The 17,957-nt window shown below is 46.9% G+C and overlaps 2 protein-coding genes across 2 annotated transcripts in view; one reads left to right on the plus strand and one right to left on the minus strand.

The window, feature by feature from the left end:
* The window catches only part of LOC125902799 (choline transporter-like protein 5-A), a 304,241-nt gene that overhangs the window by 172,099 nt on the left and 114,185 nt on the right, over positions 1 to 17,957 (plus strand). The gene's annotated exons all lie outside the window — the stretch shown is intronic.
* Positions 14,035 to 17,291, minus strand: LOC125902826 (putative nuclease HARBI1). The gene is made up of 3 exons (XM_049599457.1): positions 16,868 to 17,291; positions 16,427 to 16,789; positions 14,035 to 16,281 (listed from the first exon to the last, which is right to left on the minus strand). Exons 1-3 carry the CDS (start codon positions 17,226 to 17,228, stop codon positions 16,118 to 16,120), a joined length of 888 nt encoding a protein of 295 aa, XP_049455414.1. The 5' UTR covers positions 17,229 to 17,291; the 3' UTR covers positions 14,035 to 16,117.

Here is a 17,957-nt window from a genome sequence, read left to right on the forward strand (position 1 = left end):
GTCGCCCGCTCTGGCCCCAGGGATACATTTGACTATGGCCGCTGGTGTTGCTAACTTCAGGTTCCTCAGAATAGAGCTGCCAATAACCAGAGTTTTGTCCTCAGCGGGTGTGTCTCTGAGTGGGGAGAAGTGGTTGGAAACGTGAACAGGCTGGTGGTGAGCTGTGGGCTTCGGCTTGGAGCTCTGCCTCTGGCGAACCACAACCCAACCTCCCAGCTGAACGGGAGTAACCGGAGGACAGCAAGCAGAGGCTAAGGCTATGCTATGTGGCTCCGCGCCGGCTACAGGGGGCTGGCTAACTACCGCAGCTACTGAATGGTTTTCCATGGTGCGGAGCCGCGCTTCTAATTCACTAAGCCTCGCCTCCAACGCAGCAAATAAGCTACACTTGTTACAATTACCACTGTCACTAAAGGAGGCAGAGGCATAACTGAACATTTGGCACACCGAGCAAGAAAGAGCAGAGGGAGAAGCCATCGCTAACTGTAAAGCTAATGTAGCTACCAAGGCTAGTAACGTGCAAACAACAGCTAAGAGATTAGCGAGAAAGTCGCAGAAAGGAGGAGAGCTATAAGTGCTTAAACAGAACTAGTGTGGGTTAAGACTTGGAGTAGACGTTAAAGCAACTGAAGTGAGAAAGCATAAAGCAGGCTAGTAGAATTCACCAGTGCAGTACAAAGACGCTGTCACAGAAATACCGGAAATGACACAACTCGTCAGGTGAGGTGAGTTGTTGTGGGATTATGGTGTTGAATGCTGAACTGAAGTCTATGAACAGCATTCTCACATATGAGTCTTTTGTGTCCAGGTGGGTGAGGGCTGGGTGGAGAGCAGAGCAGATTGCATCCTCTGTGGACCGTTTGGCCCGGTATGCAAACTGGAAGGGGTCCAGGGTAGGGGGGAGGATGGATTTGATGTGTGACATGACTAGCCGTTCAAAGCACTTCATTCTGATGGGGGTCAGTGCCACGGGGCGATAGTCATTGAAGCAGGATGGAGCAGGTTTCTTTGGCACAGGTATGATGATGGTGGACTTGAAACATGATGGAACAGCAGCCTGTCTCAGGGAAGTGTTAAAGATGTCCGTGAATATATCCTTTAGCCCCTCTGCGCAGTCCTTCAGCACACGACCAGGGATGTTGTCTGGACCTGTTGCCTTGCGGGTGTTGATAGTGGAGAGTGTCCTTTTCACGCTGGCAGCAGACAGGCACAGAGCCTGATCATGGGGGGGCGGTGGAGTCTTCTGTGTATGTGTGTTGTTTTGTGCTTCAAAACATGCAAAGAAGCTGTTGAGGTTGTTGAGCAAAGAGATGTTGCTATCACAGAGCTGTGGCACAGGTTTATAGTCCGTGATGGTCTGAATGCCCTGCCACAGGCTCCGTGTGTCTCTGCTGTCTTTGAAATGGCAGGTTATCTTGTGTGTGTATTTCTGTTTTGCTTTCCTGATGCCGCGGGACAGGTTGGCTCTCGCTGCCCTCAGACCAGTTTCATCCCTGGCTCTGAAGGCGTTGTCTCTGGCCCTCATCAGCCAATGGACATCCCCTGTCAACCATGGCTTCCAGTTAGCTCGGGTGATGATGGTTTTTGTGTGGGTCACATCATCGAAGCACTTACTGATATAAGAAGTAACAGTGTCTGTGTATTCTTCAATGTCTGTGTGGTTGTTGTATGTGGCTGCCTACTTAAACATTTCCCAGTCGGTTGTGTCAAAGCAGTCTTGAAGAGCAGAGGAGGCCCCCTCTGGCCACACCCGTACCTGCTTCAGGACCAGTTTGTTGACTTTCACTCTCGGTCTGTATGCTGACATTAGCATAACTGTGGTGTGATCAGAGAGTCCAATGTGGGGGAGGGGTGAGGCCTTGTATGCTCCTTTGTGATTAGTGTAGACCAGGTCCAAAGTGTTGTCCCTTCTTTTTGGGAAATCAACATGCTGGTGAAGTTTTGGAAGGAAGATCTTAAGATCAGAATGATTAAAATCTCCAGCGAGGATTGTGAATCCATCTGGGTGTGCTGTCTGTTGTTCACTGATGGCCTGATACAGTTCACAAAGTGCCGCATTCCAGTCACTGCTCTTGGGGGTGGGAGGGATGTAAACAGTGACTAGCAAAATCACTGTTAATTCCCTTGGCAGATAGGAAGGACGGCACCTTATGATCATATACTCTGCCAGTGGTGAACAGTGTTTCCCTACCACCACAGCATCCTGGCACCACGCATCACAGATGTAAACACAGACCCCACCGCTGTGAGTCTTTCCCCCGTTTACGAGGGCTCTGTCCGCTCAGTGGCATGTTAGCTGCTCCAGTTGTACAGCAGAGTCGGGGATGTTGTTATTTAGCCATGTTTCAGTGACGTGAAGCACACAGCAGTTACTCACGTTTCAATTCACTGACCACAGCAGTCGTATGTGATCCATTTTATTGTCCAGGGATCGTACATTTGCTAGAAGAATGGATGGTATGGCTGGGCGAGTTGGTCTAGCTGCTAGCCTAGCCTGGATACCTCCGCGCTTGCCCCTCTTCTGCTTCCTCGTGCACCGCGGCGCCTCCTTTCCGGGGGGGGGGGGGGGTAGCAGTCGAGTCCAGTGTGGTTGCAGGCCAGCGGAGTAATCCGAGCTCTTTTATTGTCTCTGTTTGTGCAGTATCCAGAGTGTTGTAAAGCTGGCTCCTGCAGATGTCTAACAGAGCCTGTCAACTGTACTTGTATTCCGAAGTAGGCAGACGAGAAAAACTTTCGGACAAACACTTAATAACAGAACAAAACACCGCATGGTCGGGACAGAGAGGGGTTGCTGCGTCTACACACGCCGCCATCTTTAGGCTTTTTCACATAGTCAGATTTGCACAAGATTGCCAGGTTAATAGAGGAAAGTGCTGAATGTGAGCCTGGAGGCAAATTACTCAGAGTCCAGATACCACAGAGATTGTGTTTCCTGTGTACAGTACCCAGAGGATTGCATACCTCGAAATCATCTATGCACAACGTTAGCAAGATTCTCAACACACCCCTGAAAGAAAACCATTTCCCTTAAAGTGTGAGCCATCCTGAAATGATTTATAAGTACGTTGTTCTCCAGTTATCTCATGACTCTGATGTCCTCTGTGGTTTTCAGCAACTTTATCCACAACATCTTTCCTATTCAATTTCAATTTTTCAATTTTTATTTATAAAGCCCAATATCACAAATCACAATTTGCCTCACAGGGCTTTACAGCATATGACATCCCTCTGTCCTTAGGACCCTCACAGCGGATAAGAAGATATTGAAGAGCTGTTGCAAGCTCTTTAGTAAAGGCACGTACTGAAAGCTTCTTTTCCCTTTCATTGAGCATGTACTCAATGGGCTCAATGACATTAAAGTTTTCTCTGTAAAACTTGTTTCGGAGATATGATGTGCTCAAAGAGAGAGAGAGAGAGAGGTAATGTGGCTGAGCATAACAAATAGTGCAATTCCTCTAGAAACTCATCAATTTTTGTGCCTGGCACATGTGCAAAATGTTCTAGTTTGAGCAAAACTACTCAATTATGTCAGGCAGGGTCTCACTTACTTGGAGATGCACTGTTTAATTCCACTGCAGAGTCATCTGGGTTAAGTGCATCTTCCTCTGCACTGTCAGATGACTCTTGTGAAATTCTGGTTGTTGTCACTATACCTGGTTTAAAATCACTTAATGTATGGGGGTTGTGTTTCCTGTTCTTGTGGGGGTGAAAGTTTCCATAGATATTTGTTTTGAAAGTACAATCCCCAAACATACAGGTAACAGTTTCACGACTCTTAAAATGAATATGTATGAAAAAATCCCTTTCTGTAGAAAGATTGCTTCAATTGCACAAAGGCCAACTAAATGTTTTCAATTCCAGGAGCTCCTGACAAGTTTGCTCAGGATGAACTCTTTTTTTTACAAGATATTTTTGGGAGCATTTTGGCCTTTAATCAATAGGACAGACAAGCATGAGGGGGGGAGAGAGAGAGAGAGAGAGAGAGAGAGAGAGAGAGATGCAGCAAAGGGCCACAGGCTGGGGTCGAACCCGGGCCGCTGCGGCAACAGCCTTGTACATGAGGCCCCTGCTCTACCACTAAGCCACCGACGCCCCAAGCTCAGGATGAACTCTACTTAAATGTATGTGCAAAGCATTTAGTGTCTTAAAATTGAATGTGTAGTTTAGATATGGGCATGAGTAACGTTGTCTATGGCAGTGCTGTAGTCTTAAATGTTTAAGTAGATCATATCTACAAGAAAAAGATACACTGCACTCCATGCACCTCCACATATCAGTAACACAGAACAGTAAAATCAAGCATATCTGGGCATAATATTTAACATCTTTCATTTCCTATCTTCCCCTCTTCACCTTACTTGATCTTAAACAGCTTGTCACTATATTTATTTATACACACCTGACACTAGCAGATGACTCCCTTTTCCTGCAGTCACTCTTCTTTGATGAAGCCATAGAAGAGGGCAGTTTCACAGGAAGATGGCGAATGGAGGTGATGTTAAACAGGAGAATAGAATAGAATAGAATAGAATAGAATAGATCTTTATTGTCATTGTACATTGTACAACGAAATTGCAGAGCAAACCCGTTAGTGCAAATTTATAGATAAAACATAAAAACATAAGAACATTGGTACTAAGATAAAAATAAATTAAAAAAAAAACAACCAAAAAAACACATAAATACCAAGCACACAGCTCACACGCACAGACACAGCTCACAGACACATAGTCATGTGATTATTGCACAGTCACTCTTTTTATGCCTTGATTGTGTTCAGCGACACTATTGCTCTCGGGTAAAAACTGTTCTTGAACCTGTTTGTCCGGCATTTTATCGTCCTGTATCTCTTGCTCGAGGGTAGCAATTCAAAGAGTTCACGTCCGGGGTGTGATGGGTCCCTTATGATGTTTTGAGCCTTTTTGAGGCACCTCGCACTGTACAGTTCATCTAGGGAGGGGAGAGAGCAACCAGTGATCTTCATGGCAGTGTTTATGACCCTCTGAAGTGCTTTTCTCTCTGCCGCTGTGCAGCTGGCATACCACACACACATGCAGTATGTCACCACACTCTCTATTGAGCAGCGATAGAAAGACACAAGCAGTTGTTGTGACAGGTGGTTCTTTCTGAGGAGTCTCAGAAAGTAAAGTCTCTGCTGTGCCTTTTTGATGGTCACTGAGGTGTTCGCACTCCACGACAGGTCCTCCTTGATCTGAATGCCCAGGAACCTGAAGTCGGAGACCCTCTCCACATAGTCCCCGCTGATGTACAGTGGTTGGATACTTTCCGTTTTCTTCCTCTGGAAGTCCACGATCAGCTCCTTTGTCTTGGTGGTGTTAAGGACCAGGTTATTTTCCCTGCACCACCCAGTCAGCTGCTCCGCTTCATTTCTGTAGGCAGACTCATCCCCCTCAGAAATGAGTCCCACTACTGTGGTGTCGTCTGCAAATTTAATAATGGTGTTGCTGGTATGGGCAGGGGTGTAGTCATGAGTGTAGAGGGTGTAGAGTAGGGGGCTCAGCACGCAGCCCTGGGGGGAGCTGGTGCTGATGCTGATGGATGCTGAGAGGTGGGAGCCTACTCTCACCCTCTGAGCGATTTGTCAGGAAGTCCAGGATCCAGTGGCAGACACTTGTTGTAAGATGTCACAGGACACTTTTAAAGTCACAAATTTCTGTGATAAATTGAGAGAGAGAAAAGAGAGACAGGATGAGGGAGAAATCCATTCTGTGTTATGTAATGACTTTATACAATCTTAGTAAGGGAGCTGCAAATGTAAAAACAATAGTTAATACAGTGACTCTGACTCTGATGTTTCTATTATTTTTGGTGGACAAATAGATAGAATTTGGTGCTTTCGTGTGTTTGTGGAATGACTGGTATGACTGAAAAGTGTGTGAATGTGCTGCTCCGCGACCAACAGATACTGTTAGACATCTGTAGCAAATTTTCCTGTTACAACAAACACCAGTGAAGTGTGCTGAGCGAGCTCGGGTTTCTACACTGTGAAGGGCCAGGAAAGACTGTGGCTGCATCTGGAGCTCCACCGCTGATGTGTTACCACAGGCGCTGCAACAGATCACCTGAGTGGGGCAAGCCAGGAGGTGTCTATGCCGGACTGCGTGCTAATCCACACGAGCTAACAGTGCTTATAGTCATGGTAGCAAACGTTCGCTCCCTCGTCTACAAAGCGAATAACATCAGACTGTGGAGAGCTTCGTAGTGTGAGGAACTGTTGTGTTTACGCTCTCATAGAAATTTGGCTGCACCACGACCACTGTGATCCAGCTGGAGGAGCTAATGCTACATCGACCTGACAGAGAAACTCCGCTAAGGTGCCAGGACGCCGTGGTAGTTTCCACTCACTGCTCCCCAAAGGTAGAGCTAATGACTGTGAAGTGCCGACCCTTCAGCAGACTCCACACAAAGCCAAGATGCGGATTTGGGGGAATATTTGCCATTTGTGTATGTGACCACAGCCTCAGCCACACTCAGCTCCAGCATATGATTATCCTTTGCCTGCCAGTGCCTGCTGTTGTGTGTGAACTATCCTTTGGTTTGAGCAGTTTTGTAAACGAGTCTGCTCTCATCGTCGATGCTAGCTTGAGAGCATGGTTAGCTATGCACATGGTGACAGTCGGATATATTAATGCACTCTAATAAAAAACACTCAGTAACAAAAAAATCATCCAAAATGCAAAAGAGGACAATAACTGTTAATAACATTTCTGCACCTGTATTGTTTTCTGCTCGATGGATGATAAAGGATTAAACTTACCTTCTTCCACACGAGATGTTCCTTCTCAAGATGACAGTTCCTCGGGGCATTGGTGGCTTAGTGGTTAGAGCAGGCGCCCCATGTACAAGGCTGTTGCCACAGCAGCCCGGGTTCGACTCCAGCCTGTGGCCCTTGGCTGCATGTCACTCTCTTGCCCAAATGCCCCAGAAAAATCTTTAACACAAAAAAAAACAAAAACAAATGACGGTTCCTCTTTACCAGGGTCACACCTTTGACCATGGCCTTTGACTGATATAAAATAGAGAAGGGCATTCCTAATTAGGAATTTGCACATTACTGTAAGCAGTTGGAAGCAGAAATGATTTGCAATCTTAACCCATTAGAATTAGGTTGTGTTAACATAAATTAGTCTAGTAATAAATATAGTAATAGTAGAAGCTACATGTTACTGAAGCTACTGAAACTCTCATCCATACCTTCATCACATTCAGAATTGACTACTGCAACAGCATTCTTTATGGTACACCATCCAAACTCCTAAATAAACTCCAATACTTCCGAACTCTTCTGCCGGTCTGCTCACCTTTTCCAGATCCCACGATCACATCACCCCTGTCCTTCCGAACCTCCACTGGCTCCCTGTCCGATAACGCGTCCAATTCAAAGTCCTTCTCCTCACTTACATAACCAGGCCCCCTCCTACCTCACTGACCTGCTCCAGGTCTTAGGGACTTAGAGACTTCCGGTGCGGTGCGAGGTGGAGGAGCTTTACACCAGAAATTTGTAAAGACACTTTTGCTCGGTTTCATAACCACTTTATCACTGCTCTTATATTTGTTAGTCACCAGTCAACTGATACAACTGTTTGAATTGAGTTCAACAAGTTAAAACAACACCATGCCTGACACACATGGGACCACCAATAAACAAGCTAAAGCTAATAATAACGTTAGCTCCCAGGCTACCTCGACACAGAGTAAATAGAGGTGACTCGGATGAAGAAAGAGATCACAACGCTGGGTTAGAGGCCGCCACACCCACTCCGCCATTCCGAAGGATTGCCACTGTGAAATGTCGCCATTCTGAAGGTCCTCCATTCTGATTTCCAAACGGTCCAACATTCCAAATTCTGGTCCCTGAGTCCTGACAGCAAGCTATGGCAAGCCAGTAGAAGCCATATTTCCCATGCACGTCAGTGATTTTCACTGGGGACACACGCGACTAATTCAGGCTGACATTACCTGTTTTTCGGCGAACTCCTCTGGTAATTTTATTAAAAAGCATAGCATATATGCCCACAGTAAGTTATTATTATTATTATTATTATTATTATTATTATACTCGTCGTCGTACTCGTTGTCCTCCGCTTATCCGGGTCCGGGTCGCGGGGGCAGCAGCCTCAGCAAAGAAGCCCAGACAGTCCTCTCTCCAGCCACTTCTGTCAGCTCTTCCGCGGGAACCCCGAGGCGTTCCCAGGCCAGCCGGGTGATGTAGTCCCTCCAGCGTGTCCTGGGGCGGCCCCGAGGTCTCCTCCCAGTTGGACATGCCCGAAACACCTCCCAAGGGAGGCGTCCGGAAGGCATCCTTACCAGATGCCTGAACCACCTCAACTGGCTCCTCTTGATGTGAAGGAGCAGTGGCTCTACTCCGAGTCCCTCCCGGATGTCTGATCTCGTCACCCTATCCCTAAGGCTGAGCCCAGCCACCCTGCGGAGGAAACTCATTTCGGCCGCTTGTACTCACGATCTCATTCTTTTGGTCACTACCAGAGCTTGTGACCATAGGTGAGGGTTGGAACGTCGATCGACCGGTAAATCCATAGCTTCACTTTTTGGCTAAGCTCCCTCTTCACCACAACGGACCGGTTAAGCGCCTGCATCACTGCTGACGCCGCCCCAATCCGCACCTGGAATGGGCAATCCACCCTTTTCTGGCTGAGGACCATGGCCTGAGACTTGGAGGTGCTGATTCTCATCCCAGCCGCTTCACACTCGGCTGCAAACCGTCCCAGCAAGAGCTGGAGGTCACTGTTCGATGGAGCTAGGAGGACCACGTCATCCACAAAAAGCAGGGACGAGATCCCCCCGTCACCGAACCTGACACCCTCCACCACTCGGCTGCGCCTAGAAATTCTGTCCATAAAAGTTATGGACAGAACCGGTGACAAAGGGCAGCCCTGGCGGAGTCCAACCCTCACCGGGAACAGGTCCGACTTACTGCCAGCCACGCGAACCAGACTGGTGCTCCTTCGGTACAGGGACTGGATGGCCCTTAGCAAGGGGCCACCAACCCCATACTCCCAGAGCACCCCCCACAGGATGCCCCTGGGGACACGGTCGTAAGCCTTCTCCAAATCCACAAAACACATGTGGCCTGGTTGGGCGAACTCCCATGCCCCCTCCAGCACCCTGGCGAGGGTCCGGGACGAAAACTACATTGCTCCTCCTCAATCTGAGGTTCAACTATCGACCGGACCCTCTTCTCCAGCACTCTGGAGTAGACCTTACCGGGTAGGCTGAGGAGTGTGATCCCCCGGTAGTTGGAACACACCCTCTGGTCCCCTTTCTTGAAAATGGGGACCACCACCCCGGTCTGCCACTCCAGAGGCACTGCCCCCGATGTCCACGCAATGTTGCAGAGGCGTGTCAGCCAGGACAGCCCTACAATATCCAGAGCCTTGAGATATCCAGGATGAATCTCATCCACCCCCAGGGCTCCGCCGCCTCGGAGCTGTTTCACTACCTCAGCAACTTCTGCCCCAGAAATTGGACGACCCGCCCCCGAGACCCCCGTCTCTGTTTCCTCACTAGAATACGTGTTGGTGGGATTGAGGAGCTCCTCAAAGTATTCCTTCCACTGCGCAACAATGTCCCCAGTTGACGTCAGCAGCTCCCCGCCCCCACTGTAAACAGTTTGAGCAAGTTGCCGCCTTCCCCCCCTGAGGCGCCGGACGGTTTGCCAGAACCTCTTTGGAGTCGATCAATAGTCTTCCTCCATGGCCTCACCGAACTCGTCCCACACCCGAGTTTTTGCCTCCACGACTGCCGCCACTGCGCTCCGCTTGGCCCGCCGGTACCCGTCAGCTGCTTCCGGAGACCCACAGACCAACCATGCCCTGTAGGCCTCCTTCTTCAGCCTGACAGCTCCGCCGCGACTGGCCCCATTGGCCTTGCGGCCACAGCTCACAACCACCGCCTCGACAATGGCAGAGCGGAACAAGGCCCATTCGGACTCAATGTCCCCCTCCACCCTCGGAATGCGGTCGAAGCTCTCCCGGAGGTGGGAGCTGAAGATCATCATTTTTCGTTTGGACCTGCCAGGTCTGCGCGGCGTCTTCCCTCGCCATCTGATCCAACTCACCACCAGGTGGTGATCAGTTGACAGCTCTGCTCCTCTCTTCACCTGAGAGAGAACACTATGTCCAGAACATATGGCCGCAGGTCAAATGATACGACTACAAAGTCAATCATTGACCTGCGACCTATGATGTCCTGGTGCCACGTGCACCGATGGACATCCTTATGTTTGAACATGGTGTTAGTTATGGCCAAACTGCAACCCGCACAGAAGTCCAATAACTGAACACCACTCGGGTTCAGATCAGGCAGGCCGTTCCTCCCAGTCACGCCCCTCCAGGTCCCGCTGTATTGCCCACGTGAGCATTGAAGTCCCCCAGCAGAACAATGGAGTTCCCGGTCGGGGCACTGTCCAGCACCCGTCCCAGGGACTCCAAAAAGGGCGGGTACTCTGAACCCGTCAGAACCCGTTCCCCGACCCGAAGGCGCAGGGAAGCAACCCTTTCGTCTACCGGGGTAAACCCCAACGTACAGGCAGAGAGTCTGGGGGCTATCAGGAAGCCCACCCGGCCCTCCGCCTCTCAAGGAGAGAGTCCAACCCCTCTCAAGGACTTGGGTTCCAGAGCCAGAACTATGTGTCGAGGTGAGGCCAACTATATCTAGCCGGTAGCGCTCAACCTCTTCCACAAGCTCCTGCTCCTTCCCCGCCAGAGAGGTGACATTCCATGTCCCAAGAGCCAACTTCTGTAACCGAGGATCAGACCGCCAAGGCCCCCGCCTTGGTCTGCTGCCCAGTCCACATTGCACTGAACCCTTCTGGATCCCTCTGCGGGTGGTGGGCCTGCAGGGGGATGAGCCCATGTAGCCGGTTCGGGCTGGGCCCGGCCGGACCCCATGGGCGAAGGCCCGGCCACCAGGTGCTCGCCCACGGGCCCCAACCCCAGGCCTGGCTCCAGGGTGGGGCCCTGGTAACCCTCCGGGCCGGGTACATGTGCCCTTATTTTTATCAATCATGAAGGGGCTTTTGAACCATTCTTCGTCTGACCCTTCGCCCAGAACCAATCTGCCATGGGAAACCCTACCAGGGGCAAAATGCCCCCGACAGCATAGCTCCTAGGGTCATTAGGGCACTCACACTCCTCCACCACGATAAGGTGACGGTTCTCGGAGGAGATTAGTATTATTATTGTTATTGTTATTATTATTATTGTAGCCCACTCTTATAAGACCCAATAATAATAATAATAATTATTATTATTATTATTAATAATAATAATAATTATTATTATTAATATTATTATTGGGACTTATAAGAGTGGGCTACAATGAGTACCGGACCATCAAATCACAGCATCCGCAGTGAGAGGACACAAAGTTGTTTTCGCTTTTATGCACAGGTCTAGGCGATCACGGATATTTTATGCAGAAGAGATGTAGCTCTCACGACAGTTCTGATAGCCTTTAACCAGATGAATTCAGTCAATGCAAAGGTTTGATGAATGAGTTAATATTTAGACACACCAGACATATATAGATATACCTTGGTTTAGTTATTTGAACTTGTTGTTTTTTATAGTGTAATGTTTGTCCACACATTCTTGTGCTGTGCAGCCAGGAGACGCAACATGCGCCTATTTTTTCTTTCTGACCTACTAATAAATGGCAGCATCTAACATTAGAGAAGGAGAGGGTACCATCACAAAGATGGCCAGCTGGAATGTCCGCGGTCTTAATAACTTAATAAAACACAACAAGGTTTTTTCTCACTTGTCAAAATTGAAAGTTTAAATAGCTTTTCTACAGGAGACCAGTCCAGGCGTTGCCAGGGGGCATTTTACTGAAGTGTTTCATTCTGATTTCAATTGTAAAAGTCAAGGTGTGGCCATTCTTCTCCACAGAAATGCACAGTTTGTTAAATCCCATGTCATAAGTGATGGAAATGGCTGATTTATCATTGTTCAAGGAAAATTGTACAGCACACCCGTGGTGCTTGTCAACATTTATGCCCCTAATTGGCACATTGGTGCAATTTTTCACTGCGCTTTTTTCATCACTTCCAGACTTAAATTCACATAGATTAATATTAGGCGCCGACCTCAACTGTGTCTTAAATGCCAAGCTAGATCGCTCCAAACAAACACCGGGTACACTGAGCAGGTTTGCAGGCTACATTCACTCCTTTTTACAGACATATAAGATATCAGACGCCTGGAGGTTTAAAAATCCAACATCTAACAAATATTCTTTTTTCTCATTGGCCCACCAGTCATATTCAAGAATAGATTATTTTCTTTTGGATGACCAGCTGATTCCCCTGTTAAAGTCAATTGAATATGAAACCATGGTCATTTCAGATCATTGCCCTGTGGTGATGAGTATTAGCTTTCCCGACAATATAGTCCCTCAGTGAACATGGTGCTTTAATCCTCATCTCCTATCTAATCGAGATTTTGTGGACTACATATCCAATCATATTGATCTATTCATGGATACCAATCAAAACCCACAGACAAGCAAAGGCTGTCTATGGGAACACTAAAAGCCTATTTGAGGGGAATAATAATATCATATACTGCCAGTGCTAAAGAGAGCGCAAAAATGTCTCTCAGAAATAGAGACTACGATCCAAGCCATTGATCAGGAATATTCATTGACACCCTCTGAAAATCTCTACTGGAAAAGAGGGAGGATCTCCATCGAAAGTCCCGTTTAAATTATTATGCATCTGGAGAATGCGCCAGCAAACTCCTGAGTCATCAGCTTAGACAGTCTGCAGCGACAAGCTTCATTACTGAAATTGGATTAGACAACGGTGGTAGTACCACAGAACAAAAGAGTATGAATAAACAATTTCAAGAATTCTACAAAACATTATATGAATCAGAGGCAGGCGTCGATTCTCTAATTACAGAGTTTTTCAATAATTTAAAGATGGCGTCCCTAGACCAGGACAATGTCAGCGCACTTGAGGAATCCTTAACACAGAAATTGAAAGGGCCATTTAAACATCAAAATCCAGGAAGTCGCCTGGCCCAGATGGCTACCCCATCGAATTTTATAAAGCCTTCTCTGTCAAATTGGTGCCACTTGTATGTGAAGTATATGAAGAAGCTTTGCAGAAGAAAATCCTACCTTTAACAATGACACAGTCAACTATATCTGTTCTTCTCAAAAAGGGTAATGACCCGCTAAAATGCGACTCCTAGAGTCCAATCAGCTTGCTCTGCTGTGATTATAAAATTCTAACAAAAGACCCTTGCAGTGAGACTTGAACCAACCATGCACAATGTAATCCACAGAGATCAGACAGGCTTTATGACTGGCAGGCAACTAGCCAGCAATTTACGTCATCTCTTTAACATACTATATACACCAAACCACAACCACGGCTATAAAATAAATTTTTCGAAAAACCAAATTTTTCCCATAAGTGCAGCTGCAAAGCAGAGGTCTTTTGACATGTTCCCCTTTAAGGTTACACACGATTCTTTTAAATATCTGGGTGTCCATGTTACTGAGAGATTCAAGGATTTGTTCAAAAATAACTTTAAGGTGACACTGGAAAGAGCTAGACAGGACTTGTGGTAATGGCATCTCACAAGGTGGTCGTCCCTTCCACTGTCTTTAGCAGGAATAATTAACTCCATTAAAATGACTATAATGCCACAATTTTGTTTCTTTTTCAGAAGATCCCTACATTCATTCCTAAAGCATTCTTTACTGAACTGAATAAATACTGTAATGCTGGGTATATGACAGTTATTATGTGTTGATTACATTATTTCTATAGAGGGAGGTGTCCACCGTAGGGGTATTTGTTGATAAGCTGTTCTGTGGAGAGGTAAGGAATGTTGGTGGTAGTTACGACAGTTCACGACAGAGGGAATGGGAGGGAAAGCGGCAGGCTGCCAGACCAGTTGGCGGGACAGTTTTTAAGGACCAGGAGTTCAGAGAGTGAGAGAGGGAATAAATCGGGACTCTATTGTGCTAGTAAACTGCAACATCGCCTCCTCCTCGTCCTTCCTTTACCCACCTAGCTACCCCACAACGCGACAATACATATCCGCCTTTATATGGAACAGGGGCCTCATTTATAAAACATTGCATAGGATCCATACTAAAAGCCCAAAAGCTGAAAATGGCGTGTGCCAAAAAATAATCTGATTTATAAAACCATGCCTACGCACACCTGCAAGCACTTTTCCCTTCATAAATCACAGCCCACCTGGAAGATTGCGCAGGTTGATTCACCTCACATCCTGCCCTCTACACACCCACATTTTACTATGAATGGTCAATGCAAAGTACCTCATGAATGTTTTTGCATATAAATAAGCCTGCTGATCAATGGCATTTTACGCTCAATCATGGCAGAGAAGACAAGGAAAAGGAATTTCACGGAGACCAAAATAGAGGTCCTTGTGGGTGAGGGGGAGGCCAGAAAAATTATTTTATTTGGTGGTCACAGTAGTGGCATCATTTATAAAAGAAAAACAAGTGAGAGTGGGAGCACGTCGTCACCGCCGTAAATAGTGTGAGTGCCACAGAGCGATCTGTGGCAGAGGTGAAAAAGAAGTGGTCGGATCTGAAGGTGGAGGCCAAGAGGAGAGTAGCATGGCACCATCAAAGCATGTCTGCTACAGGTGGGGACAAGGGCACACCCGAGCCCACACTGCTGGACACCAAAATAGCCTCCATCCTTGGGACGGCCAGCGTGTGTGGCATAGTGTCGGAGAAGGAAGGAGACACAGATTTGGCAAAGACCACAGAGGAGACCGGTAAAGTACAGTTTTATCTGTTTATTAAAGGGCCAGTGTGTAAAATGGGTTGAAAACAGTGACATCAGTGGTCAAATTCTAGATTGCAGGGCTCACTCGCTCACCCCTCCCGTCGGGTAAATGACAGTGGCCTCGTAGGGACAAAAAGCCTTGCGCAGACACAAGTTTTTCAGGAGTAGGTCTATCTAGCGACGAGGTGAATGTTTATTTAGAAATCTAAACCATGTTACAATATTGTAATGAATCCCTCACAAGCAGGAGACCAGAGTAGCGTTCGGGAAAAATATTTGATACAATGTACAAGTTATGTGTACCTCAAATATTTGAGCACTCCAAAAACTTCGGTAACACTCCAGGGGGTAAAAGACTCCGTCCCAAACTCTGACTCTTCTAGCGTAACACACACACTCCATACACACATTCTCGTTTACAATACCAAGCGGGCACCCCCTCCCCTCTCTGCTCCACCAATCTCCAGCCCGCACACTGACTGACAGCGTAGCCTGTAAACAGAACTCAGCTGTTTATTTAGCCTAGCAATATCTCCGGACTATAGTGGCTGCAATGGACGACTTTGAACGCGATTTTGAAGAGTTTCTTGTAGCGGACACGGACCCAGAGCCATACCTGTTTGAGCCATAGCATACAGATGAGGAACTGATGCTGAGCGGGCGAGAAGAGAGGCTGAATCCTCTGCTCCCACTTTGCTGCACAGAATGGGATTCGGTGCGTTGGGGAGATATATCATCAGGAGGAAAAGCACCGCAGAGAGTGCATCACAAGGAGTGAAGTTGCGTTTTCTTTTCCTCGCAGATGACGGTTCGGGTTCATTCTCTCCTGTTGCGTGGTAAGTGTGGTCCATTCGCAAACTTTATAACTAAAAAAACTTTTCACTACTCTCCATCGACGAACTACTAACACTCTCTGCTGTTTCCTCCTCCTTCTTCCTTCCTCCCGCTGTCTTCGTTGGTTTATTTATACACGCGAAACGCGTTCTCTGGCTGGCTGGATTGTCCACTCGGGCTGCCTTAAATACATGGCGGCGCAAGATGGCGACTTCTCTAAAGCAAGGCCCTTGCTATATATGTATATAAAGCATATAAAGGTTACGAAAACCAAACAAATTTTATTTTATAGCGATTATACACTTATATAAACATATTAATGGGTAGAATATTCAGATTCAGACTCAGATTTGACAATAAACCATGCCAAATATTACACACTGGCCCTTTAAATGTATAAATTAAATATTTCAACAGAGACTTGTGAAAAGGCAGTGGACTTATATGTTGTGTCCTCAGTCACTCTAGAGTTGGAAGCGGTGGGTGACGCGGAGGTTCCAGGCACGGCGTGTCCTGGCACCGTAGCTGAAGGCCTGGCTGTCCCCAGCACCAGTGCGTCCAGCACCAGTGCATCCCGAGCGCATGGCGCACCTGGAAGTGTCTGGGTCCTGACTGACACTGTCCTGCAAACGCAAAGGGACACCATCAGTGCAATAAATGAAGTCAGAGATGAACTCCAACAAATACCTACAGTGATGAGTAACATGTGTGATGTCATGTCTGAAATTTCCAGCTCCATTAAAGATCTTGTTAAAAAATGAAACATACTTGCTGTCTTATTGCAAATGCCGCATGACACCTTCACGGAGCCTTGCTCCCTGTTGAAACTCCTCATGTCGGGGAGGTGGTTGTGGGTCGGGGTCCTCATGGAGGGAGACCAGGCGGGAGGGGAATGGCATCCCTCAGTGCCACGTTGTGCTCCACAAGCCCTAATAATTTTACACACCTTTGTAGGGTGATAGAGCAATCTTCCCCCCGAGGCATCTAAACACCAATTTTTGAGGAGGCCAATGGCTCGCTCCACAATGGAGCACGCACGAGAGTGGGCCACATTAAAGCACACCTCCTTTGCGCTCTGTGGGTTGGTGAAAGGGGTGAGGAGCCAACGCCTTAGGGGGTAGCCACTGTCACCTGCAAGGTATAACAGAAGAGTAATTATAAATCAGGCTTTAATGGTTAGAATTTCTACAATAGTGTTTATGTACTTACCCAGGAGCCAGCCATCACGTGCAGCGCCTGCCTGCAGTCTGTTCCCTACACTGCTGTGCATCAGGATGAATGAGTCATGTGTTGACCCAGGCCACCGTGCCACTAAATTTGTCAAAACCATGTTTGAGGTACACATAACTTGTACATTGATTGTACGCACATTTTTTCGGTTCACATAGACAAATTCATTTTCACTCAGAGCCCTTATAGCAACTTGAGTGCAGTCAATTGCGACGATTACATTTGGGAAACCAGACATTGCTGCAAATTGCCTTTCAATGTTGGCCTGTTCACCCACAGTGTAAGGAAACCTGATGTATCGACTGGTCATGTTTATAATGCCATCCAAAACGGCTGGCATTATTGTGCTGAGTACAGTGGCCCTGAGAGGCCAAACACACTGCAGTTTAACAAAACATATGCTTACAAAACACAAACACGTTAAGAAAACATCTTCATCAATTTGACAACGCATGTGCAGCATAAAGAAAAACGTTCTCCAAATCCCACAACACAACACAACACATTAAGAGAAAAAACATGCAAATTAAAAAAACACACAACACATTACCAAAAAACACATGCAAATTCCACAACACAACACATTACCAAAAAACACATTCAAATTCAAAAACACATTACCAAAAAACACATGCAAATTCCACAACACAATACATTAACAAAACAGTGCTGCAAATCGCACAACACAACGGAAGTGTTTCCAGGGGACACTTAAAAGTGATGCACAGGTCTGGAGAACGTGTTTCCTTTTGTTTACTTTTGTAGCTAACGTTGGCAGATCTGCTCTAACTGCGCATATTGAGCAAAATGTAAGTATATTTGATTGTTTTGACACTGAATGCATGATTTAGATATTAAACTATTGCTATCTGCTGTTAAATTTGCGTTAGCCGTGTAGCTACGTGCTGTGATAGCTTAGCAAGTAATGTTAGATGTTGAGGTTGCTTCATAGCCATGGTACACCTTTTCAAATTATTTATTGTTTGTCAACGCTTCCGAGATTAGCAAGATTAGCGGAAATACGTGCCGCTACATCGCTCTGGCAACACAGTTTAAGTACTGGTAGGTT

The sequence above is a fragment of the Epinephelus fuscoguttatus genome, linkage group LG15, assembly GCF_011397635.1.
Source record: "Epinephelus fuscoguttatus linkage group LG15, E.fuscoguttatus.final_Chr_v1".
NCBI lineage: Eukaryota > Metazoa > Chordata > Actinopteri > Perciformes > Serranidae > Epinephelus > Epinephelus fuscoguttatus.